The 26,147-nt window shown below is 39.1% G+C and overlaps 1 protein-coding gene across 2 annotated transcripts in view; it reads left to right on the plus strand.

Moving 5' to 3' along the window:
* The window catches only part of LOC133515563 (hemicentin-2-like), a 241,645-nt gene that overhangs the window by 186,734 nt on the left and 28,764 nt on the right, over positions 1-26,147 (plus strand). For both annotated transcript variants that reach the window (XM_061848124.1, XM_061848125.1), the window contains 4 exons: positions 599-1,753; positions 2,251-2,822; positions 16,610-16,804; positions 18,377-18,551. In XM_061848124.1, coding sequence (XP_061704108.1) covers positions 599-1,753; positions 2,251-2,822; positions 16,610-16,804; positions 18,377-18,551 — 2,097 coding nt within the window. The remainder of the gene's footprint in view (positions 1-598; positions 1,754-2,250; positions 2,823-16,609; positions 16,805-18,376; positions 18,552-26,147) is intronic.

Below are 26,147 nucleotides of genomic sequence, written 5' to 3' on the forward strand. Positions count from 1 at the left end.
ATTTGCGGGCGAATCTAGGTTTCTTTTTTACATGACTACTCGGGAACTTCAAATGAACTATTGTATTTTCTTCTGAAGAAACTAGAAAACCAATGAATATAAAATTGTTTACAACAACTGTATAAACCTCTTACGTATAGTAACGTAAAATAAATACATAACATAGGAATTACTAAAATGGTCGGTCGGCTGTTATTAGGCACTTACACGTACCTACTTATCAAAAGTAATAATCAAAAAGTAATAAGAACATTGTACTTAGTGGCCGGTACCTAAGCCGATTTCTATGTAAATATGTATCCTTTCTAGAATTAGGGTAAGTCCGGAAAGTGATTCGCAATTTTCTTTTGCGATGTTGTTAATTTTCTTTTTTTATAAAACAAATGCAACCTCATCGAGTTGAGGCTCGTCAAGATGTTCTTTTATGATTAGGTTAATGATGATGACTTGTGTAAAACCTGTGGAGAAAATGTCTGCAGTTAAATCTCGTCTCAAAGTGCTCTTTTAAACTTAGAGGTTTTATACATCAATTACTTACGTATCAGAATTTTTGATGTGCTGTGAAACAATATTTAACCAAATACTCTTTTGTCTACAGATTTCCCTCGAGTCGAGGTCGGCCCAGAAAATCCGCTGCGAGTAGAACTCGACGGCAGCGCTACCATGGAGTGCAAAGTTGATGCCAAACCCAAAGTAAACTCCGTAACCTGGATGAGGAACGGCAAATTTATATCCAACTCCTTCACACACACCATCCAGGGCGTGACCGTGCAGGATGCAGGCAAATACTCCTGCTCCGCTGACAACGGGCTGGGGCGCTCCGGCGAACGAGAGATCTTCGTCGATGTCCTATACCCACCAACTGTTACTGTCGAGTCCAAAACCTTTGAGGCTGAAGAGGGCGGCACCGTCAAGATCCACTGCGAAGTGTCCGCCAACCCCGAACCCATATCGATAGAATGGACCATGGAAGGCAAACCTGACTTCAAACAGGACGGCAACGATTTACTGCTGACGCGCGTGAACGCCGACATGGCCGGCACGTATGTGTGCCGCGCCATCAACGTCATCTCCGCGACCAATGGGAAGCGAGTCGAGCGCGCCAGCAGCGCGTCTGTAGCTGTTCTAGTCAGACACAAGCCTGGCCCGGCGCGCGTCAGCCCCGACCGACCAGTAGCACAGGAGGGCGCCGGTGTCACCCTCACTTGCACAGCGCGTCCGCCCGGCTGGCCGGCTCCACAGTACCGCTGGTTCCGCGATATCGACTCGGCCGATGCTAAACCGCAAGTTCTCGCAACGGGCAACAAATACACCATCCCGAGCGCCCATCTCGGTAGCGAAGGCGTCTACCACTGCCAGGCCACCAACGAGCTCGGCCACGGCGACCTCGCCTCGGTCACTCTCGAAGTCCACCAGCCCCCCAGATTCCAAGCCAAACTCCAGCCCCACATGACCAAGCCCTCCGGCGAACAAGACTTCTCCGTAACTTGCAGCGCGCTCGGCAAACCCCGCCCGAACGTCAAGTGGTACAAAGACAACTCCGAGATTAAACTCGACGGGAACTTGTACGAAGTCAAAACTGATATCACAGAGGGCAGAAACTCTGTTTACAACGTGCAGAGTACGCTGAGATTCTACGGAAAGGCGCGACCGAGCACTAACGATCTACTGCCGGAGGATAGAGGGATATATTCGTGTACGTTCGAGAATGAAGTCAAGAAAGTCGAGTCCACTATGCATCTCAGGATAGAACGTAAGTTTTAATTATCTCGTTGTGCTGAAACTTGCACGCTCTAAACTTTTTATTGTGTCACTGTTTATTGTATTGTGAAACGGGACCTTATTGTCGATGGCGCTTACGCCGCACTGCGTAGCGCGGCGTTGTTTATAATATGGGAGCATCGTTGATAATGCCGTAAGCGCCACTGAAAATAAGGTCCCTTTTCATAGATAATGTCACATATGTTACTGTCAAACAATCCTACGTGTAAATTTACTAACGCTGGCGGGAATGCATGAAATAAACTAGTTCTTGTACTACTTGCCTAATAATTCACAAATATTTAGGATTCATTAACTTATTTTACTTTATTATCACATGAGTAAATTTAGCGGTGTTTTTTATACGTTCCATATAAAGTACGTTACGCGTATATCCAAGTTGATATACAAACCTAAAAACTTTCACGCTAGTCATTCCAACCACCCATTATTATTTTTATGTTTACCGTTACTGTTATTTTTTGACAGATGAACCTATACCGATCAAGCAACAGAAAAAAGTAGCATACGACGTGAAGGAAGTCGCCGAAATCTCATGCCGAGTGCAAGCGTACCCCAAACCAGAATTCCAGTGGTTCTACGGCTCAAACACGGCCCCACTACAAATGTCTTCCGACGGACATTACGAAATAAACACTAGTACAGATAACAACGATTCCTACTTCAGCGTTCTGAAGATAAGAAATGTAAAACCACAGGACTATGGGGATTATTACTGCAACGTTAAAAACTCGCTTGGGAGCGTGCGACCACAAATAAAACTACAACCGAAAGGCGCACCCGAAACGCCTAAAGCGCTCACGAGTAAAAAAATCGGCCCTAGTTACGTGACTCTTCAATGGGAGGCTGGATTCGACGGGGGTCTGTCAAGTACCAAATACTTCGTGAGATACAGGCGCGTGGGAGCCCCGGGCGCTCCGGGGGCGGCGGACTGCGTGGCCGAGCGCACGGCGGCGCAGGACTGGATGGAGTATGACTGCGGGCGTTCCAACCCATGCAATGTGACCCGGTTGGATCAGCACAACTCTTACTCTTTCAAGGTACGTTCACACTTAGGTATTATCCATATCCTGGTTACTCTAATAATATGGTTTAACTTACGTTTTTTTAGTAACTCGTGCGACAAGTTTTGGAGAGCCTAGGTTTCAATGTTTGTGCTTGAGAATGAAGCCTTAATGCTTGTGCAGCGCGGCGTGCAGCAGCACGCGGCGTGCTGCCATTGTGAACGCTGTTGGTGCTAGAACATGGGGACCTAGGCTCTCCGAAACATGTCGCGCGACTGACTAAAAAAAATTGAGTTACTCTATGATAACTTGTCCGTTATACAACATTTCATCAATATTGGTCTATGGTGCACGCCTTAATACGCCGTTTACAGCGTCAATGCGTCGCATTGTTTGAGAAGACAACATTTATAGAATAGGACGCTATACGCAGCGTACGGCGTGAACCAAGACCAACATATTTCTCATTCGAACAATAGTTTCATCATTAATATGAATGTATTCGAAAATATCGCGTACTTAGTTAATTTACTTTTCAAACATAAATAAGTAACAGATATTTCCGGCACAGCAAGCTTTTTGAGATGAATTGAACCCTACTTTAGAACCATGATTATATATTAATATCTTATAAAAGTACTTATTTTTTAAAAACACTGCTTTAAGCAAATACCTACAAATACTGATCTAAATACGGGGTATTTTGGTGATTTCCCGTATCATGCATGTCATCTTCACGGAGTAACTGACATTCCGATTTGCAAATGGCAAGTGAAATTGTACCGAAATATCGAAAACTCGCCGAAGAAAATACATGGTAGAATTGGGAAATGGAATTTTGAATAGTATTTATAAAGAAAACCCATTATTTTATTGTATCGATTAATAAATAAATACACAGCATAATATCGAACTAATACATTGTGAAATTTATAGTAGACATTAAAAATACAGACTATGTATTTTTAGGTATTTAAATAAAAGTAAACATGAAATTCGAAGCACGAAATTGTTTTAGGATTTCGTCGTCTTACACAATTAATAAATATTTTGTATTTATAATGTAAATAACTTTGTTAGCCTGAAATAAAGATTTTTAAGAGCTGGGGGATTTAGAAGGTAGGCAAACATAAAATAATAGTAAAATTAGTTAAAACTATTCGTACTACATAGATTGAAAATCTTAAGGGCCTACGCTAGCTGACGCGGACGCCCGCCGCGTGCGCACGCACGCGGGTGCTATTTGTAGGTGACATCCGCCGCACGCGTCCGCTTCAGTTAGCGTCGCTCATACTATTTTTCGTTAACCCGCTCGTCCGCTCCGTGCACCCGCGTCAGCTAGCGTAGGCCCTAAATGTCACTTACACAAGTCCAGTCCGGTCAAAGGGATCAAAGTATTTTATTTCCGGATCAAAAAGCTGTATCATTATAGTAAACAAGAAAATGCACAAAGAGTTATAAGATTAGGAAAAGCGGAAGAAATATGCCAGGCCCGCGCCCAGAGTCAGTTATTAGACTCCGCGTTGTTCACTGTTTAAGTGTTCTACTGATTGTACAATGGGCTGTGCTCTGAAGAATTGCAACGGCCGCTTTCTATCATCGCACCGCTCGCCGTCAGCACGGTGTTCATCCTCACACCCTAGAGACTAAATGGTCGCGCCCTGTGCGGTTTAAATGGAATTTGCTCCCGCGGGCGCTCCGGCTGTGGAATGAACTCCCTTCCGAGGTTTTCTCGAGCGGCCATATGGGGTTCTTAAAAAGAGGAGTGTACAGGTTTATAAAGGGTCAACAACGCGCATGTAACACCTCTGGGGTTGCAGGCGTCCATTGACGGTGACTGCTTACCATCAGGCGGGCCGTATGCTTGTTTGCCACCGACGTATTAAAATCAAAGTCGCGGTTACCACACATTTTATACGTGTAAAGTATTTCGCCGCGAGCTGCTGCGATAGCTCTAGACTCCTTCCCTAAAGCCTGTCCAGCCTTCTACAGCTCAGTCGGTAAAAACGAATTAACGCTTTAACATGGGACGTTCCTTTATATGAAATTTGACAAACGGCCAAAGATATTGCAGATTGCGAGAACTGATTATCGACGATGGTACTTTTTTGCATGGTCAAATTATCATGTCTTCCCCATTCAAATATAATATTTTGTACAATGGAATAAAACAAAATCAATTCTATTTCACGAATGCCTTTTAAATTAATGTTTTAGTATTGACGTTTTTCGTTTAACAAATTTTCGTTTATATTTTTAACTAGAAGTGCAGTTCCAATGTATATGTATTGGGACCGTGCGAAGTGCGTGGTGGGGGTAAGTAAAGCGATCCCAGCGCATAAGGTGGTAAAAATTTGAACTAACTGCGGATAGCGTCTTTAACATTTCGTACAATTATATGGCTCGAAATGAAACTTTGATTTACGATTACTCCTGAAATATTCATTTAAATTGTATGGTGTAAGGCAGGGGTCACCAATTAGTTTCGCTCGGGGTCTGTATTAAGAAATGAAATGACCATCGCGGTCCGCACAACATTTTATAGAAAAAACATTTATTAAACAAATGTAATTACAGAAATAACAAAGGTATTTTTTTACATATCAATGAGAAAAATGACATTTTTTGTTGCGGACTATCTGGACTATCTTAGCTAGTGACTTCGCCCGGCCGTTTTCAAATTGACGTCAACAAAGATAATGCGGGGGATACATTTTTATTTTAAATTACGTACTCTGTAGTGCAAAAGTTGCTGTGTTCTCGCGGTCCACACAAAATGGGTCGGCGGTCCGGATGCGGACCGCGGTCCGCCATTTGGCGACCCCTGGTGTAAGGGTTCATTGTAATCTGTATGAAATGCTTAATAAAACTAACGTATTTATTTTGATAATTGTTAATAATGTATCCATGTAAATAGCTTTGCAAATGCCACATATTACGTGATCTTTTTTCTAGAAGTTAAGAATGGATATAGTAAGTTATCCTTAAAAGATAGACATTTCACATCTCGGACTTTTTTGTAGACCTATGAATGAGAAAGAACCCCACCATACATTGTGTTGTTATAGCTCAAACGGATTAGGCAGCGTTTTCGATTAAAGCTCCTAGCCAGCGTGATTTTTTCCGACAACATCGTTATATTTCATACAATTTACACAAAACCTTAACAAGTTATATACTTAAGCCTTCCTCAAGAATCACTCTATTGATAGATGAAAGTCGTATGAAAATCCGTGTAGTAGTTTTTAGTTTTGGAGTAGTTTTATAAGATGCAGTGAATTGACGTTTTCCCCTAGAATTGCGGACACTAGGTTGCGTGACAGTCGTGCACGCTCCCAATAGGGATGAACCCAACTGAAATAAATGGCTCATAATAAATTATTTAATAAATTTTATTTTTATTTTTTATTTTATATATATATAGTTATTTGAGGACACAGATCGAACTAGGGACCTCCTGCTTTGTAGGCAGGTCCATCGATTGTAGTACGAGGTCATTAAAAAGTAAATACAGCGAGTTTCAAACGGTCCATCTAGTGAAATGATCTGGGGACCCGCTTTGACTGAAATTACGTATTCGTGCCCTCCGGGACGTAGCCATAGCGTACACTGTGTGTATGATTAATATCCTTGGCCCATCGAAACTAAATTATCATGGGTATTTTGTTTGATTTAATGTATATGTTACGGGTACGGGTAATGTTAGAAGATTAATTAAACTCAAGTTTACCAGGGTATAACTAGTATTACCTGAGCCTTTTGGCTAAAGTCCGAAATAATAATCATTAATCTGTATTCGGCGTCTAACCCCCTTATGACGCTAACCCCCTCCCGCCCCTCGTTGAGCTCTGGCAACCTTACTCACCGGCAGGAACACAACACTATGAGTAGGATCTAGTGTTAATTGCCTGCGATTTTCTGTAAGGTGGACGTACTTCCCTGCAGTTGGGCTCTGCTCTAGATCTGGAATGACATCCGCTGTGCTGTGCCCTAGCACACAGAGCGAGATGACATTCACAATGCCCATACCTCTCTTGTGGACGTAGTTTAAGGACGTACCCGGGTCCAAAACGGGTCCCGCCGTCGTCGGATACGGCGAGGAAGACTATAAACTCAAGTAAACTTAAAGTACCTTAATGGTCCTATCACAATGTTGAGGTCAAATTCTCAATAGATCTCTGTCAAATACAAGATTAAGAACTCTAACCAATTTATCAATGCCATCTAAACGTGTAAAATGTGCCCCGTGTGTATATTCGTCAAATTGTCGAAACGGAACGGGTAACTATGAATGATTGCTATGGAAGTGTTTTACAAGTTCTCTGAACTTAAGTTAGGTTACCGGGTGAAATGGAGTTAGGGATTATTTCGTAGGCATAAAATAATGAAAGTTACAGTTTATTATTTATTGGGAAACAAGCAGCATGCAATTATACAAAATATGATTAAAAGAGGACCCCAAACAGTTTTTACTAGTGAATTACACAGAAATGCTCAAAGGGAACTGAAATACAGTAACATAAAAAAGTATTATCAAGATCTGGAAAGTTCGAGGTATAATAACCCTTTAAACGCCGCGCGTATCGTACGCGGCGCGTAATCGTGAACCTTGTCGGTACGCATGAAGGTTGATATTGGGCTGAAGCCGCGCGCGTCATATGACGTCTTTGGCGGTCAAAAGGTTAAAACAGATGAAGGTTAGACTTGTGCGTTCTCTGGTGTTCCCAATCTTTCTCTATGGTTATGAGACATGGACTAAACGAGCAGATTTGATCAAGCGTATCAACGCGTTTGAGATGTGGTGTTGGCGCCGGCTTTTACGGATACCTTGGACAGCTATGCGTACTAATAAGTCCATATTGGAAGAGCTACACATAAAACGCCGGTTGTCAACAATATGCCAGGACCTGACTCTCATATACTTAGGACATCTCTCACGCCGCTCCCCGGATAGCCTAGAGAGAGTTATTATTACGGGCAAAGTTGAAGGCACCAGACCTCAGGGCCCTCTCCCTACTAGATGGTGTGCTCAAATCACCGCACCTATGCAATTAAAACTGCATGAGACCATGCGCTTAGCGAGGAATGGAAGCCTATGGAGGAATCTGGTCTTCAACAGAAGTACATGATGTCACGATCCTCAGCATCGAGGAACCGACTGAAGAAGAAGAGAAAAAAGTATTATCCAAAGCAATTCAGTAACAGGAAGTTTATTAATTAATGACCGGTGTGGCCTAGTGCGTAGTGACTCTGCCTATGAAGCCGATGTTCCCGGGTTCAAATCCTGGTAAGGATATTTATTCGTGTGATGAGCACGGTGATTTGTTCCTGAGTCATGGCTGTTTTCTATGTATTTATATATTATATACATCGTCAACACAAGCCTTATTGAGCTTACTCAGTCAATTTGTACAATTATGTCGTATTATATATTAAAAAAAATGGCATTTTAACTTAAACTTGTGTTCGTTACAACAGAAAAAAAAGCGGCCAAGTGCGAGTCGGACTCGCCCATGAAGGGTTCCGTACCATTTCTGACGTATTAAAAAAACTACTTACTAGATCTGGTTCAAACCTATTTTCGTTGGAAGTTTGCATGGTAATGTATATCATATAATTTTTTAAATATGGACATGAATTTTATTGACAATAACAATATACATAATGGATATATACAGATGATTACTATAACTAGCTTATATCTAAAATAGGCCCTTGAGGCATCGTACCAAGGATGCTGGCGGCATTTCCTCGTTGTATCGCAATACTGATACGTTGTGCGAGGAAGCCGCCAGCTCTTCGGTCACCAGTTAATATATAATTTTTTTAGATTTTTCTTTCCGTTATTTTGGAAGTTACAGGGGGGGGGGGGACACTTTTTTTCACTTTGGAAGTGTATCTCGCGCGAACTATTCAGTTTAGAAAAAAATGATATTAGAAACCTAAATATCATTTTTGAAGACCTATCCATAGATACCCCACACGTATGGGTCTGATGAAAAAAAAAATGTTTTTTTAAATTTTATGACGTATTAAAAAAAAACTACTTACTAGATCTCGTTCAAACCAATTTTCGGTGGAAGTTTGCATGGCAATGTATATCATATATTTTTTTTAGATTTTTCGTTCTGTTATTTTAGAAGTTACGGGGGGGGGGGGGGGGACACACATTTTTCCACTTTGGAAGTGTCTCTCGCGCAAACTATTCAGCTTAGAAAAAAATGATATTAGAAACCTAATTTTTAAAGACCTATCCATAGATACCCCACACGTATGGGTTTGATGAAAAAAGATTTTTTGAGTTTCAGTTCTAAGTATGGGGAACCCCCAAAATTTATTGTTTTTTTTTTCTATTTTTGTGTAAACATCATAATGCTGTGAACAGTATTAGACCAGCGGTTGAACAAAAATGGGTTTCGATAATATTAAAGTTTTTTCTTTTTTGATATGTCATTGGGAGTATGTTAAATAATACTTTGGTAAAAAGTTAGAAATTTTAAGGTTGAGCTTTCGGTTATATTTAAATATTTTAATTTTTGCTAATAACTAAGTAAATATAGAATTAAAGTTACAGAAAACTTTAGCATATCGAATAACACTTCAATTTATGTACAATTTTCAGTTTTTAGAAATCTGGAACAGCTGCTTTCTAGTAAACGTAAAAACACGAGTTATTTTGTAAATATAGAATTAGAGTTGCTGATATTGCAAAATTACGATATTATCGATCAACTTAGTATTCTAGTAAAAAGTTAGACATGTAGACAATGTGCTTGTCTAGATATTGATTTCAGGTTAAGCAGTATAGCTAATATTGAATTAAAGTTTGTAGAGTTAATAATAATCGATCATCAACAATGATCTCAGTTACTAAACAAAAATTTAGAAATATAAAATCACGGCGACACTCATTACTGATATGTATGCACTCCTTGCTTATATAAATACGTTACGTTTCAAACGCGCGGAAAGTTTGCGCGCGCCGCGCGCTGTGGCAGGAGGCAGCGAACAACGGTAGTGGGGAGCGGGGTGCCCTTGACTGCGTCTACGGTCCATCAAAAAAATTCCTAAAGCGTGTTTTAAATTAATAGCAATAGAAAATTGTTATTTTGTTGTTACTATAATAGGTATTGCCCGCGGTTTCGTTCACGTAGAATTCGTTATCGCGTTACATGAATATTATTTATTTATTTAAACTTTATTGAACAAACAAAAAAAAAAACACAAATGGCGGACTTAATGCCAAAAGGCATTCTCTACCAGTTAACCATTGGGTCAAATAGAGACAAAAAAAACACATTCTCATACAGATGACCACCCTTCCTTGTACCATTTTAAAAGCCAGTTGCAGCTTTTCTTTCCCGATTTTTTTCAGATGTTTGGACTTGGTATTTTCCTCGCGATAGTTATTTGTTTTAAGGGGAATGTTGTTGTTAACCGCTAATGCTAATATTGATAACCGATAGTTATATAGAGATACGTTATAAGGTATATGCACCCTCATGTTATTTATTTCTGATAAGAAATAAATGTAAGACAAAATTCACAGTGATACATTTCAAGTAGGTTGCCTTGTAAGATTGCGTACGGATAGTATTTTTGTTTGTTATTTCATCGTATGATATATCAAATGAAAGCTTATTTGAAAGTTGCCGTATTAAAAAAGTTGGTCCAGTTAATGGTCGCCTAGATTAACCGATTTTTATATAAAATGTAGGCAACCATGGACTGGACCAACTTGTTAAAAAGGCAACCTAGTACAGTTAGTAATATAGTACCTGGGCGACCGAGCTTTGCTCGGTTATAACTATTTATTGTAATATGGTGGTGATAATGTACATAAACTTAAAAAGTAAAATGTGAACTGACAATTATTATTATTTACAATCGATTTTAACATTACAGCACTTGTCACAGAGTAACGCCATCTATTGTCGATTTCTCTTATTACATAGGTCATTTTTTTTTACTAAATTAAACTTGTGTAAAACAATAAAAATTAAAAAATTATATAATAACTTGAACATATAAAAAAAACAAAAGTTAGTCACCGGGCGAGATTCGAACCCGTAACACTCGTTTAGCAGTCCGCGTCTTAACCCGCTGGACCAGACGGACAGTGGCCGGCAACACGAAATTAGTGACCATATTCTGCGTCGAAAGAAAAACGCATGAAAACTCGAAAACATGCGTTTTCCCAAACATAAGACTAATCTAGATAGATTGTATACCCCCAAAAACCCTTATATACCAAATTTCAGCGAAATCGTTAGAGCCGTTTCCGAGATCACAGAAATATAATTATATATATATATATATATATATATACAAGAATTGCTCGTTTAAAGGTATGAGATAAAATAACTTTTCTTTTGATATATCATGTGACGTTTTCGTTTACACACTAAAAGCACAGTGTAAAAAGTAACAGTGGGCCGACGCCTTTGATGTTTGCGTAAATGCCGACACCGCTCAAGGTCTCCGTACCTACCTAGGGTCATCACAGACTTACACAACTGCCCAAAAGAGGATGGAAATGTTTTTAGTTTTCATGTTGTATGATGTATGTGTACTAATTTTACAAATGACGTCCATTTTGGAAATAAAGATGGCGGACGTCACTTTTTTGAAAAAGTCGTCATGGGTGTTGTTTTCTGGGTTTTTAGGGGTGTGGATTTCAAAAATGGCATCTATTTTGAAAATAAATATGGCGGACGCTACTTTTTGAAATGGGTGTCGATGTGTGTAGCCGTTATATCAACCACCTTTAATTCTAAAATGGTCTCTATTTTTGAAATCTGCACCAACAAGAACCGCCAAAATTGACGTCATTTTTGTAATTGGAACCCCGAGGAACCTCGGAGATGACACCCATATCGATTTTCAAGAAAAATTAATGTCCGCCATCTTGGATTTCAAAATAGACGTCATTTTCGTAATCGGAATCCTGAGGAACCTCGGATATGACACCCATATCGACTTTTAAGAAAAAATATGTTCCGCCATCTTGGATTTCAAAATGAACCTCATTTTCGTAATCGGATCCCCGAGGAACCTCGGAGATGACACCCATATCGATTTTTAAGAAAAATTAATGTCCGCCATCTTGGATTTCAAAATGAACGTCATTTTCGTAATCGGAACCCCGAGGAACCTCGGAGATGACACCCATATCGATTTTTAAGAAAAATTAATGTCCGCCATCTTGGATTTCAAAATAGACGTCATTTTCGTAATCGGAATCCCGAGGAACCTCGGATATGACACCCATATCGACTTAAGAAAAAATAATTTCCGCCATCTTGGATTTCAAAATGAACGTCATTTTCGTAATCGGATCCCCGAGGAACCTCGGAGATGACACCCATATCGATTTTTAAGAAAAAATAATGTTCGCCATCTTGGATTGCAAAATGGACGTCATTTTAGTAATCGAAACCTCGAAGAACCTCGGAGATGACACCCATACCGATTTTTAAGAAAAATTAATGTCCGCCATCTTGGGTTCCATAATGGATGTCATTTTCGTAATCGGCACCCTGAGGACTTTCAAAAATAATGAAAACATCAAATACTACATGATACATATACAAACAGAAGCAAGAAACAATTTCTTGCTTTTTAAAGTCTTAAACTACTCATAATTTCTTAAAATAAGTTATAAAACATGTCCGCCATTTTGAATTTGAAAATTGATATCATAATTATGATATATTTTTGTTTACACTGAGACAAATAATTAGCACATGTCGTATGAAATATTTTAATTGTGTGTTTTTTTTATTTTTTTTTATACTACGTCGGTGGCAAACAAGCATACGGCCTGCCTGATGGTAAGCAGTATCCGTAGCCTATGTACGCCTGCAACTCCAGAGGAGTTACATGCGCGTTGCCGACCCTAACACCCTCCCACCCCTCGTTGAGCTCTGGCAACCTTACTCACCGGCAGGAACACAACACTATGAGTAGGGTCTAGTGTTATTTGGCTGCGATTTTCTGTAAGGTGGAGGTACTTCCCCAGTTGGGTTCTGCTCTAGATCTGGAATGACATCCGCTGTGCTGTGCCCTACCACACAGAGCCAGATGACATTTACAATGCCCATACCTCTCTTATAATGCCTGTGCTAAAAATGTGATTGCGTAATGTGTAAAACAATAAAAATTAAAAAATTATATAATAACTTGAACATATAAAAAAAACAAAAGTTAGTCACCAGGCGAGATTCGAACCCGTAACACTCGTTTAGCAGTCCGCGTCTTAACCCGCTGGACCAGACGGACAGTGGCCGGCAACACGAAATTAGCGACCATATTCTGCATCGAAAGAAAAACGCATGAAAACTCGAAACACGCGTTTTCCCAAATATAAGACTAATCTAGATCGATTGTTTACCCCCAAAAACCCCCATATACCAAATTTCAGCAAAATCGTTAGAGCCGTTTCCGAGATCCCGGAAATATATAATATACAATATACAAGAATTGCTCGTTTAAAGGTATAAGATAATTAGGCATTAAAACACTCGTGTGATCTTTTTAAGAAACTCATTTCGTTCGTTTCCTAAGCCCACACTCGTGTATTTTAATGCCTTTTATTATGTAGCAGTAACATAAACTACTAATATATGTTGAAAGTAAGTACAGGCGGCTAACACAATGGTACCAAAAGACAAAAGTTTTGAAAATGTAGTTTTCATCATCGTCACTTGGCTGTACATTTGAGGGCCTATCGCGAACCACGTTCGACGTGTTACCTCTCTGTCGCACTTGTAAATTCGTACGTAAGTATGACAGGGAGGCAACACGTCGAACGTGGTTCGCGGTAAGCCCTCTGATGCCACCTCCATTAGTCTTTTGTACGCCGGTATAGCCTTCGACTCAATGTATAATCTACACTTTTTATGGAAACGTAGTTCCTCCTTCCTGTAGAAATATTTAACTTTCCCATCACCAAGAAAGATTATTTGCTCGCAGTTATTAACTGCTCAATTCCTCGTTTTTTCTCTGTTACTAAGTCAGTACAGTACACATATCAAACATTTTTGACTCATTTTGAAGTCATAATAACTTTTATTCTATAATTAAATTCATGTAATGTCCGCATCTAATTTATGTGCACGATAAACAAACAAATGAATGATTTGAAAGAAAAGACAAACAGCGCTTGCGAAGCTGAGCGGGGGGCGCGGGCGGGGCGAGGTATCTATCGCTCACTAGGTCGGCTACGATAGGCTCCCGCGCGCCGAGCCGACATGTTGACGGACCACCGCGGCGTGGTTATGAATTTCGCGCCTTTTTAAGTTGATTTTACTATTACAATGCAAGCTACACACAGATATTTCTACCTTTCCATAAAATGGCTGCATATATTATTTTATAGTAATAGACTTATCTCTACGGACTTTAATTCAATATTAGATCTTACAGGACAAAAAACGCTTATTAATTGTAAAGCACATATCCTATTCTTCTAATTTTTTGCCTTGCCTATTAACTTAAGAATTTAGATATGATATTGTGGATTTTTCAAACTTTAATTCAATATTGACAAAATAATAAGCTAATTTGAGTTTGACAAAGTAGCACGTTGATTTTTTTTCTAAAAAATTGATAGCATAAAGCCTCATACATATTATAAAAGACGATGCTTAAATTTTGTACTTTAATTCAATATTCAAAATTCATCAATAAAAATACATAAATACCTTATTTATATCTAACGCTCGTTCTAAATTTTCTTCATATATTACAAATATGCTTAAAAATATGTCCCATACCAGATAAACATCACTTTTCACTCTTTAGAATTATCGAAACTTATAGGGCAAAAATCCGGTCCCACTATTGGTCTATATAGCTTTTATAGTTTCGGAAAAAAGTGGCTGTGACAGAATCGGACAGACAGACGGACATGACGAATCTATAAGGGTTCCATTTTTTGCCATTTGGCTACGGAACCCTAACAAGCAGCAAAATGTGACAGGCAGATGCTATAACTAAGTTAGACTTTATTTTTTAATCTAGGTAACAAACTAACCTAGCTTCATGTTCAACACATGTAACTTAGAACATTTTGAGTTGTACAGTCAGCGTCAAATACTTCGTAGCAGTCAAAGTAGCCAAATAGTTCGGTACACCATATATTTAGTATGGTGTACCGAACTATTTGGCCACTTTGCTGCTACGAAGTATTTGACGCTGACAGTACATTGAACATGTTCTAACAAGATACGAGTTTTTGAGGAACCTAGTACGACAGAGTGAAACAGGAGTTAGCCTCAATACGAGAATGCACCTCGGCAAGCACTTTATTTACTTAGGACTGAAACGTACTAGCGGTTACATCCGCGGCGTGCCTCGAGGCGAATTGATATTTGATTTTTAATATGTAACCACGTAGGGTTTGGTCTAGGGAATGCAATAACCGGTTAAATCTCATAACCGGTTATGACTGTTATGACCGGTTTCGGTTATATTAAACGAAAAATAAAAAAATCAGAAACGATCGAGCGTCTTTTTTGTAGACAATATGAAATTTAACGATTTTACTATATGGAAGCGTATTTAATCATGCAATTTTATGAAGGTTTGGTCATACCTATAAGGGTCTAGCTAGAAAAATAGGCATAAACGTCTATTTATTTTATGATGTCCACAGGAAAGACGCACAACCTTAACTCATACTAAAACAGCGTTAGACCCATCCACTGATGTATGTAATTAACGATTTCATTTTCTTTTCCATCCATACCGACAGCATCTGACATATGCTTTCAAGGTAAACCATTTGAGCGTGCTGTTCATTCGTCTTTCGTTTTTGCAATTAACCATTCTCCTAATTGAAGCGATATACAGGAACTAGTCAACAATCTTCCGTCTCTTTCATACAATACTGAAGAGAAAGAGTTGGGTACAGTGTTGGCCGAAACGTTAACGCTATTGACCATTAACCATTACAAATTGAACCGTAAACTGTAACCATCCGTTATGGTTTACGCTTCAATTTGTAACAAATTACAAATTGAACCGTAAACTGTAACCATCCGTTATGGTTTACGGTTCAATTTGTAATGGTTGTGGTCAGTTGCAATTAACGTTCGGCCACCGCTGGTTGGGTAGTCGTTTCAATTAGGATAATGTTTTGTGTTCGTTTGCTAAGTTTTGGACACGCTTGAGTATGTGCACTGAACGCACGCGGCGACTTTTTGCAGCGATGATGCGACTTTCTGGCTAATTTTGGTAAAGGGGGTTTTCAATCGGGACATATTTTTAAACCATGACGTTAAAAATATGGCACACATTACCCTGATTAAATCTCTCTAGCCACTCACTTGCTTTTGGTAACTGTAGTTACCAGCTGTCACCCTTATTTTATTATAATAATAGAAGTCACTGAAAAATATGAAGCATGTGAGTGGTTAGTAGCTAGTTCTAACCCCCTTAATGACTTACTTTGAACTACTTGACCAGTCACAGGTAAGAGAGTGTACTATTGGGTGGAGTTGCAGGCGTACATAGGCTACGGAGACTGCTTACCATCAAGCGGGCCGTAGGCTTGTTTGCCACCGACGTAGTATTAAAAAAAACAGACACGTCAACAAAGAATTACTAAAATCAGAGGAATTCAACTGTAACGATACAGTATCGACTTTGCTATACAGAAATTTGTTTAATGATCAAAGACTGGACTGCAAAAAGACGCCGCGTGCAGTTTACCTGAATTTCCATCTTTTTTTATACAAACATTGCCTTAAGGCAGAATTACTTATTTCCTTTGCTAAGACATTTATTAAATCCAAACATTTATCTCGCTCTTGCTTCAGGTGAAAGCCGTAAACACGAAGGGACAGAGCAACTACTCCAACGAGCTGACAGTCACAACCAAGGTTGACAAGATACCCGCGCCAGAGCAGGTCACGTACGAGCCGAGCTCCAGGACCGTGGCGTTCAGCGTCGGGCCCACTTGCTTACCGCTGGTGGGCGTCGCGGAGGCTATGCAGCCTAACCATCATTGGCAGGTGAGTTCCATTGACAAGATACCCACGCCATAGCAGGACATATAAAAGCCGAACTCCAGGACCGTGGCGTTCAACGTCGGGCCTACTTGCTTACCGCTGGTGGGCGTCGCGGAGGCTATGCAGCCTAACCATCATTGGCAGGTGAGTTCCATTGACAAGATACCCACGCCATAGCAGGACATATAAAAGCCGAACTCCAGGACCGTGGCGTTCAGCGTCGGGCCTACTTGCTTACCGCTGGTGGGCGTTGCGGAGGCTATGCAGCCTAACCATCATTGGCAGGTGAGTTCCATTGACAAACAACCTTCCCTAGTCAACGCGAAGGGACAGAGCGACTACTCCAACGTGCAGTTCTTATGGGCCGTGAGGCTCATATATTCAGACACAAATTAATCTTAAATATTTAATTTCTTATCGTGATAATACAACGTATATTAATTGTAAACTCCTTAATCAAATAGCAAAATTTTAACGTCGGCGTAACAAAATTTTGCTCAAAGGCAAGTGACAACATGTATTCAAACTTTCGGTGACATTTTTAACGAACAGTTTTAATTGGCAAAATTCCTTTCTACATCCGAAGCCCAAGGAACTTTTTAATGATATGCCTAGCGAACTCAAACACGCTATCACACTTCATATTATTAATTGAATTGGAAATTAAAATTTGACATTTGATTCCCAATCGCAAAACAAAGTCACTGGAAAATCTATACCTACTCTACTGTAATTATTTAGTAAAATTTTAGTAATATGCTATGAAAGGGTGGGCTCCTTCATAACACAAAAACACATGATAATGTTCAAAAATCTTGCATAATATAAAAAAAAATATTTATTAGACTGTCATGGGGCAAAAACGTTTGTATTTGTATACGTACTTCGCTCAGACACAGCCTTCTGTGAGTGTACTAATGCAAGAGCTAGAAGCGACGAAAGAGCTTGTATACGATCTTACCTTATAGACGGTCTTCTCCACGTTGCCCTTATTGTGATTTGAATTCTGATAATACTTTGATTTTGAAAAATAAATATTTTTAGATTTTTAATTAAGTCATTGTTTTCGCACTATAATACATAGTGTAACTTGGTGTATTCAAGCAACGCTTAAAATAATCTGGTGCTCCGCCAGAAAAATAAATAAAGTTTTTTGAACCCCCTCTAAGCACCCTGGCAGGCCCTCCAAAGCGCATAACAATAGAGATTCTTATAGTCGTTAAATTTGTAGCTGGCCCTCAACGGCTTATCCATTGTCCATTGTTAACTAAAGTTATTGTGTGGTCCCTATACGGTTACTGAGTGCCGGCGAGTCGAACGCTACCGAACCAGCCTAAAATGTGTCCTCGATATGTAACAAAGGCGCGTTATCGGAGAGCACACCTACACTGGTTTTTTGAGCGTTAGACTAGCCCGCGCTCAGGTGCCCATTAGAATTATTCGACCCTTTTTTTGGCAGGTAGTGGCACGCGCCGTTTTAGTTAACAATAGACAATGGATAAGCCGTTGAGGGCCAGCTACAAATCTAACGACTATACTTATATTGCTAGATCTTAATAGTCCCCGTATTTCCAGGTCCTGGACACAGTACCCCTCCGTCTGTCCGGCGCCGCGTCCACGGCGCAAGAGGCCGTCCTGGAGTCCCCCGCCCCGCGCGGGCCGCGGCCCGACGACCCCAACCCTCGCCTGCGGCTCAAGCTGTGTCTCCAGGTCAACCAGGAGGTCTGCAGCGATTACACTGAGGCTGACAGTGAGTTGTAATATTTTAATTAGAAATAAACAACAACCATGTGTATTATTAAGCTATTTTTATGTTTTATCTAGTGCGCGCGACGTTTCTGCTAGTGCTTGAGAACGGAGATTGGAGACCTTTATGGCTACCACCAGTTTGACACTGATATATTCGCGAGCGTGTGTGTCTATGCCTTCTAACTGACTTTCTATGCCTCCCACTCGTACTCGCATATTAGTGCGTGCGAAATGTATACAGTATGTATTTTTAATATAACCTCAAACTTAAACTAGACGTAGGTTTTAGTGCTATTAAACAATTCTGAAAGATTTTTTTAACTTAGTCATCTCATCACTACCAGACCATAATTAATTTTTGTTTTTTTTTCGAGCGGCAATGTATTTCGTACATCATGATCACTTATGACAGTTATGACGTCGCGTCATTAATGAGACGTTTTGAGTTAAAACAAAGTAGTGATACATTGCTTGCTGAATTATTTTGTATTACAAAATAAAAGTCATCCATATTTTATAAAACCTATGAAAGTGTGTTAATGACAGCCTAAACTAACTGTCGTTTGATTATGTGTTCGTATCAAAAATACACGCTGTAGATCGCGGGACTCCTATTTCTGGACAGTTTGCACTTCGTCAAAACACACAGGAACGTCCCAATGCTGGGCAGGCTTGATATAGCCTCCATACTCCTTTGAATTTATGCAGGATATGTGCACTTTGCCCCGCAATATTTTTTTTTCACAGGAAAGCTAAAAAAAAAAGTAAATATCAAATGTTCCTACAAGTTCCTACAAACTCCTTTGTACGTAATAGGATTCGATCCCACATACATTAGTTATAACAAATTAGGTAAGTTTTTGGGTAAATTAGGTAAGTGCAACCGCGCCAGCTAGCGGGCGCCCTTACGCTCAGAAATTGTCGTAGAAAAAAAAAATTAATGTGTTGTATGCACAAATATTATTCACAGATTCAGTTCATTAATGGAGCTGTCCAACAAAGTGTCACTTAATGCTACTATTTAAAAAAGCGGCCAAGTGCGAGTCGGACTTGCCCATGAAGGGTTCCGTACCATTTATGACGTATTAAAAAAACTACTTACTAGATCTGGTTCAAACCAATTTTCGGTGGAAGTTGGCATGGTAATGTATACCATATATTTCTTTTAGATTTTTCATTCTGTTATTTTAGAAGTTACAGGGGGGGGGGACACACATTTTTTCACTTTGGAAGTGTCTCTCGCGCAAACTATTCAGTTTAGTAAAAAATGATATTAGAAACCTAAATATGATTTTTGAAGACCTATCCCTAGATACCCCACACGTATGGTTTTGATGAAAAAAATATTATTTTTTTAATTTTTATGACGTATTAAAAAAAAACTACTTACTAGATCTCGTTCGAACCAATTTTCGGTGGAAGTTTGCATGGCAATGTATATCATATATTTTTTTTAGATTTTACATTCTGTTATTTTAGAAGTTACGGGGGGGGGGGGCACACTTTTTACCACTTTGGAAGTGTCTCTCGCGCAAACTATTCAGTTTAGAAAAAAATGATATTAGAAACCTCAATATCATTTTTAAAGACCTATCCTTTAAACCTCAATATCTATATACCCCACACGTATGGGTTTGATGAAAAAAGATTTTTTGAGTTTCAGTTTAAGTATGGGGAACCCCCAAAATTTATTGTTTTTTTTCTATTTTTGTGTAAACATCATAATGCGGTTAATAGAATACATCTACTACCGAGTTTGAACAGTATAGCTTTTATAGTTTCGGAAAAAAGTGGCTGTGACAGAATCGGACAGACAGACGGACATGACGAATCTATAAGGGTTCCGTTTTTTGCCATTTGGCTACGGAACCCTAAAAATGGAGGGTTTGTATTTAATTGTGTGGTTTCAAAATACAGCGCTTTGATGAAAATAATAAACTTGTTATATTTTTAAAGAAGCGGTGGTGGCAGGTCCGACTTTCAATCCGGAGGTCGCGTATTCAAAAATTCAAAAAAAAAAACAAAAATTCAAAAATTTATTCTGCAAGTAGGCCTCAAGGGCTCTTTTACAAGTCAATACAACATTTATAGTAACATCATATAGTGACATGAAAAATACATAACAACATTTATAAATACAACAGCCAATACCTGGGTAAACATTACATTATAATAATCTTAAAATAAATAATTAATACAATACAATAGAGATGTATAGTCTCTATGGTTAAAAACACATTAAATCTGGAGATGTAAAAGGTCCCCAATGTCAGAGTACTAATACTAATAAAATTTGGAGGTGTAAAGTCTCTCCAAGTGTCAAAATAAAATTTATACTAAATAAATAAACCGCGTCTGGACTGTTAAACTAGCAGTCTCATAAACTAATGCTACATTCTGTACATAACTAGTATGTACTAAGTCAAGTATATTATACAATATGACAGAGACGTATAGTCTCCACGGTTAAAACATTAAGTTTGGAGATGTATAAGGTCCCCACGGTCTGAGAAAAATAATAATACACAATAATAAGATTTGGAGGTGTAAAGGTTCTCCAAATGTCAAAGAATAAAAAAAATAAAAAATTGTATGAAATACATATTTCACGTCAAGAGACTGTTAAGCTAACAATCTTAAAACTAGTTCTACAGAATACATAACTACTATGTATTTAATATGTCAATGTCATCATCAAAATAACTAAAACATAACAAACATTAATACATAAGGTTGAACAGCTAGAAACAACAGCGCCATATGCCTCTCCGGGACACTGCACGCAAAACTATTACAGCTTTTGAGACTGGATACTTGGCCATGATTCCGTGTCTCCCAAGTAGTCATCTATTTTATAGTATCCCTTTTTGAGAAGTGCATTTTTGACGTATTGCTTGAATGAAGTATAGGGCAGGTTCCATGCCTCTAAGGGTACTTTGTTATAAAATGTTACACAGTTTCCCATGAACGATTTTTTAACTTTCTGTAGACGAAACTTGGAGACTACTAACTTATGTTTATATTCAAATCCTGTTACTTACGTCCAATGAGTTTTTTGTCCACTAGCTTTTCTGTTAAGGAAAACATCATGAGTAAACTTGCATACATCCGCGAAGAAATTCAAAAGTTGCATGTGAAGCCTCCAACCCGCAATGGGCTAGCCTGGGGACTATAAGCCCAAGGCCTCTCACGCATAAGAGGCATGTGCCCAGCAGTGGGATATATATAGGCTCTATATATATATATAGATTATACATTTCTTATATTGAGCTACAAAAGCTTCTGTCCGTGACTTCTTCCGCATAGAAGTTTGTACTCGTAAAAAGTTCAACCCCATTTTCACCATTCAGGAATTAAATTTCACCTTTTTATAAAATACGAGGCAAATGAGCAGACATATCGCCTGATGGTAAGCAATTACTGTAATCCATGGACACCTGAACCACCAGAGTTGTAAGATGTAAGACGGTAGTAGGTATAAAATACGCTCGTTTCTCGAAGGTTTGAAGGTCGCAGGTCCGGAAATACCACAGTCGGTTATTCCACAGTTTAGCGTGTTGTATGCAAACACTCGCAGCGTGTTGTATGCGAACAGTCGCAGCGTGTTGTATGCGAACACTCGCAGCGTGTTGTATGCGAACAGTCGCAGCGTGTTGTATGCGAACATTCGCAGCGTGTTGTATGCGAACAGTCGCAGCGTGTTGTATGCGAACACTCGCAGCGTGTTGTATGCGAACAGTCGCAGCGTGTTGTATGCGAACAGTCGCAGCGTGTTGTATGCGAACAGTCGCAGCGTGTTGTATGCGAACAGTCGCAGCGTGTTGTATGCGAACAGTCGCAGCGTGTTGTATGCGAACAGTCGCAGCGTGTTGTATGCGAACAGTCGCAGCGTGTTGTATGCGAACAGTCGCAGCGTGTTGTATGCGAACAGTCGCAGCGTGTTGTATGCGAACAGTCGCAGCGTGTTGTATGCGAACATTCGCAGCGTGTTGTATGCGAACAGTCGCAGCGTGTTGTATGCGAACATTCGCAGCGTGTTGTATGCGAACAGTCGCAGCGTGTTGTATGCGAACAGTCGCAGCGTGTTGTATGCGAACAGTCGCAGCGTGTTGTATGCGAACAGTCGCAGCGTGTTGTATGCGAACACTCGCAGCGTGTTGTATGCGAACAGTCGCAGCGTGTTGTATGCGAACAGTCGCAGCGTGTTGTATGCGAACACTCGCATGGCATAATTTACAGGAACAATTATATTTCAAACTTTTTAAACTGGACGTTTAGCACTTGAGAGATTATGTATAATGTTAAAAGCCAGACCAGTCGCTTTTCGGTGAAAGAAAACATCGTGAGGAAACCGGACTAATCCCAACAAGGCCTAGTTTACCCTCTGGGTTGGAAGGTCAGATGACAGTCGCTCTCGTAAAACTATTGCCTACGCCAAATCTTGGGATTAGTCAAGCGGACCCCAGGCTCCTATGAGCCGTGGTAAAATGCCGGGACAACGCGAGGAAGAAGAGTTTAAGGCTACCACTAATAGCAAGTAACAAAAAATGCATACAAATAGCTACTATTTCTCTAATTCACAAGGTTGAAATTGCGATAACTTAACTCATTAAGAAGGGAATTTCGTCATTGAAAGCGGTACCAGCGGGGTGACACTGGACCTTTCGGGCATTCTCGGTGCCGTTCGACTAAGTGTTGCTACGAGCAATTATTAGGGTTGCCACAACTTGTCGTCCCTTTGCCTGCACAACCACAGATAATTACTTGAATGTTTACAACCCTTAATAGCTGAAAGGGATTGTGCCATACATTAGAAAGGCTCTTTAGAGACATAGAGAATAGTCATGTACAGGGTCCGTACTTTTCATGCCGTTGACGAAAAAATGACGTAATTTAACATACAGGGAGTTACTACACATTTAGATAACTTACTTATTGATGGGCATCATAATAAATACTTGTTACGTGAATAAAAGCTTGTTACGCTGTTAAAAACCAAAAATATGTTTAATTTCATAAATTAATAATCTATTATTTATTTGTGTGACAATAAAATGAAAGTCAGTTAGACTTTTCTATACTGATTGTCAAGTATATGTATCAGTTACCTAAAGAGGTTGACAAATGATTAATTATTACGAAAATACTAATTGGAATCAACTCTATGTAGCGTGACGTCATTTTTCTGTTAACGGCATGAAATGTACGGGCTCTGGTCATGTCCTATAAACTACAACCAGTCCGTAGTTTAATATTTTTTGATCAACCGTTCCAGTATCGAACTTATTGTAGTTATTCACTGTATAAAATATTTACCGTTAAACATGGAAATAGCTAAACATTTTATCAGCTGTCAGGTGTGATGTATGTTTACAGCACTTAGCAATATGCATAATACATACCCTCGTGAGCATAGCGGGTGTCCGACCGCCGGCAAGGAAACGATTAGCGATTGATTACTTTCTCGCGCAAGAAACGTGCGTACATGTTGGTCCCATGTGAATTAAGAAGGAAGATCGTAACGAAATAACGATACTTTTTTTATGATTCCATTTCGGGAGAACGGTTTTTACTATTTAAATCTTAACAGATAACTTTGATTTTGATGTCGATTTATTTATTTATCGTATGGCGTTTACACACTGGTTTTTACAATAATGATTACATCAAATTAAAATTTACAGTTTTGCAGATATACACTCGCGTCCTTTGTCAGTTCTTTAAAATCTTCGACAGGTCCGTTGTATCTAGTGATGGGGCAATCAAAAACTATATGATGTATGGTCTGTTCCGGATCTCCACAGTCGCACGCCGCCGACTCGCTCCACCCCCATTTGTGCCAGAGGTGCGCACAGTTGCCCACACCGGTTCTATGCTTCAGCATATTATATTCTAGGTTCGATTTTGAAAAGAAAAACCTATAAACCTAGCTTCTTATTGTATCAATAACGTACTAAAAATTTTACACGAGATCTAGCAAAACCGATTCTTAAACACTGATTTTGAACATTCACCATTTTGACACATTATTAAAACTTAATTATACGCGATGAAGTCTCGTTTTTACAAGCTTTTATCTGACTTGCAATGTATGTATGTAAATTGTACTTATGTAATATAACTATTTGTACCGTCAAGGTATTAAATATTGATACGGACAAAGTACCAAAAATATGTATACACGACCTTATTGCCCATACATTAAAGTAGTGTGTACATATTTTTGGCACTTTGTCCGTGTCGATATTTAATACCTTGATTGAGTACGGGCTTGCAAGTTAAAGACTCATTGCCCAGTTTTCAAAGAAGCTGAAAATTTGCACATATATATGTAAGTTGGGTGACAATGCTATATGGGGCAGTCAAGGTATTAAATATCGATACGGACAAAGTGACCAAAATATGTACACTTTACCATAATATATAGGCAATAAGGTCGTGTATACATATTTTTGGTACTTTGTCCGTATCGATATTTAATACCTTGACTGTACCATCGAGCTGATCTGATAAAACAACCCAAACTAATAGTGTTTGTGGTTATTAGAATTGTCTCAATTAGTATTAGTTGGCTGTGGAAAGAAATGTACAGTCAGCGGTAAAAGCTTGTACCTACCAAAAAAAAATTGCCAAAAACTTATTCTATGAGAAAACAGCCGCCCGCGAAAATTGCACGTCACTTCTCGTTGATCACCGCCAGTCTGGGGGCCTACCGCTAAAATCGAAGTTCTTCAATTGCGGGCATTTTTCTCTTTCCTTCTAGTTACGTCTTAGAGAGAGTAAAAAAGAAAGATCCCCGCAATTTGCGAATTTCGTTTTTCGCGGTAGGCTTCGACACAGTAACGTAATATGCTAGTTTTTGAACTAGTGCGGTAAAGTAGCACCATTCGTACTGTAAATAATATAAACAAACCAATTTTTCTACATTTATTCCTAATTTCGCACTTTTTGTGGACAGCCATTTTATCAAAAGTTTATATACTAAAGTTCTTTATTTACATCAATTACTAGATAAATATATGTTAATAATTAATATTTCAATAAAAACAACCACCGTAAAACTTTTACGTTGTACGCCAAATGCTAACAAAATCTGTCATATTTTTTTAACATTATTTGCCATTTCTATTGAACTCCGCTTCATTTCAATAAATGCAACGAGAAATAAACAACGAAGATGGGCCAGAAACTAGTTTGTAAATTCAAATTTAAGTTTGAGTTTTGATATTAATTCAATACCAGATGGTTCTAGAAATAGATCGAGACTTCCGGGCCATTTAGCATTATTCATCTATTATCTATTCTGATTGTACTGGTCTGTTATTGGAGTTATTGGTCGCATAGACAACGATAAATTGTTATTGACAGATATACGAGCTTCCCGGGCGTATATCCTGCTTGCTCAAGTAGAAACAGTAATACGCTCAAATACCTATATTATGATCGCACACTAGGTAACAGCGTGTGATAATAGCAGTATCTGTCTTTGTCAAATGCGCGGTGTTAAAAGGTGACGGTTGTTTTACGCTATCCAACATAAAACAGGATTATAACCGCGAAAATCGAAGTTCGTCAGTTGCGTGCATTTTTCACTGTC

Source organism: Cydia pomonella, chromosome 2 (genome assembly GCF_033807575.1).
Source record: "Cydia pomonella isolate Wapato2018A chromosome 2, ilCydPomo1, whole genome shotgun sequence".
In the NCBI taxonomy this organism is placed as follows: Eukaryota; Metazoa; Arthropoda; class Insecta; order Lepidoptera; family Tortricidae; genus Cydia; species Cydia pomonella.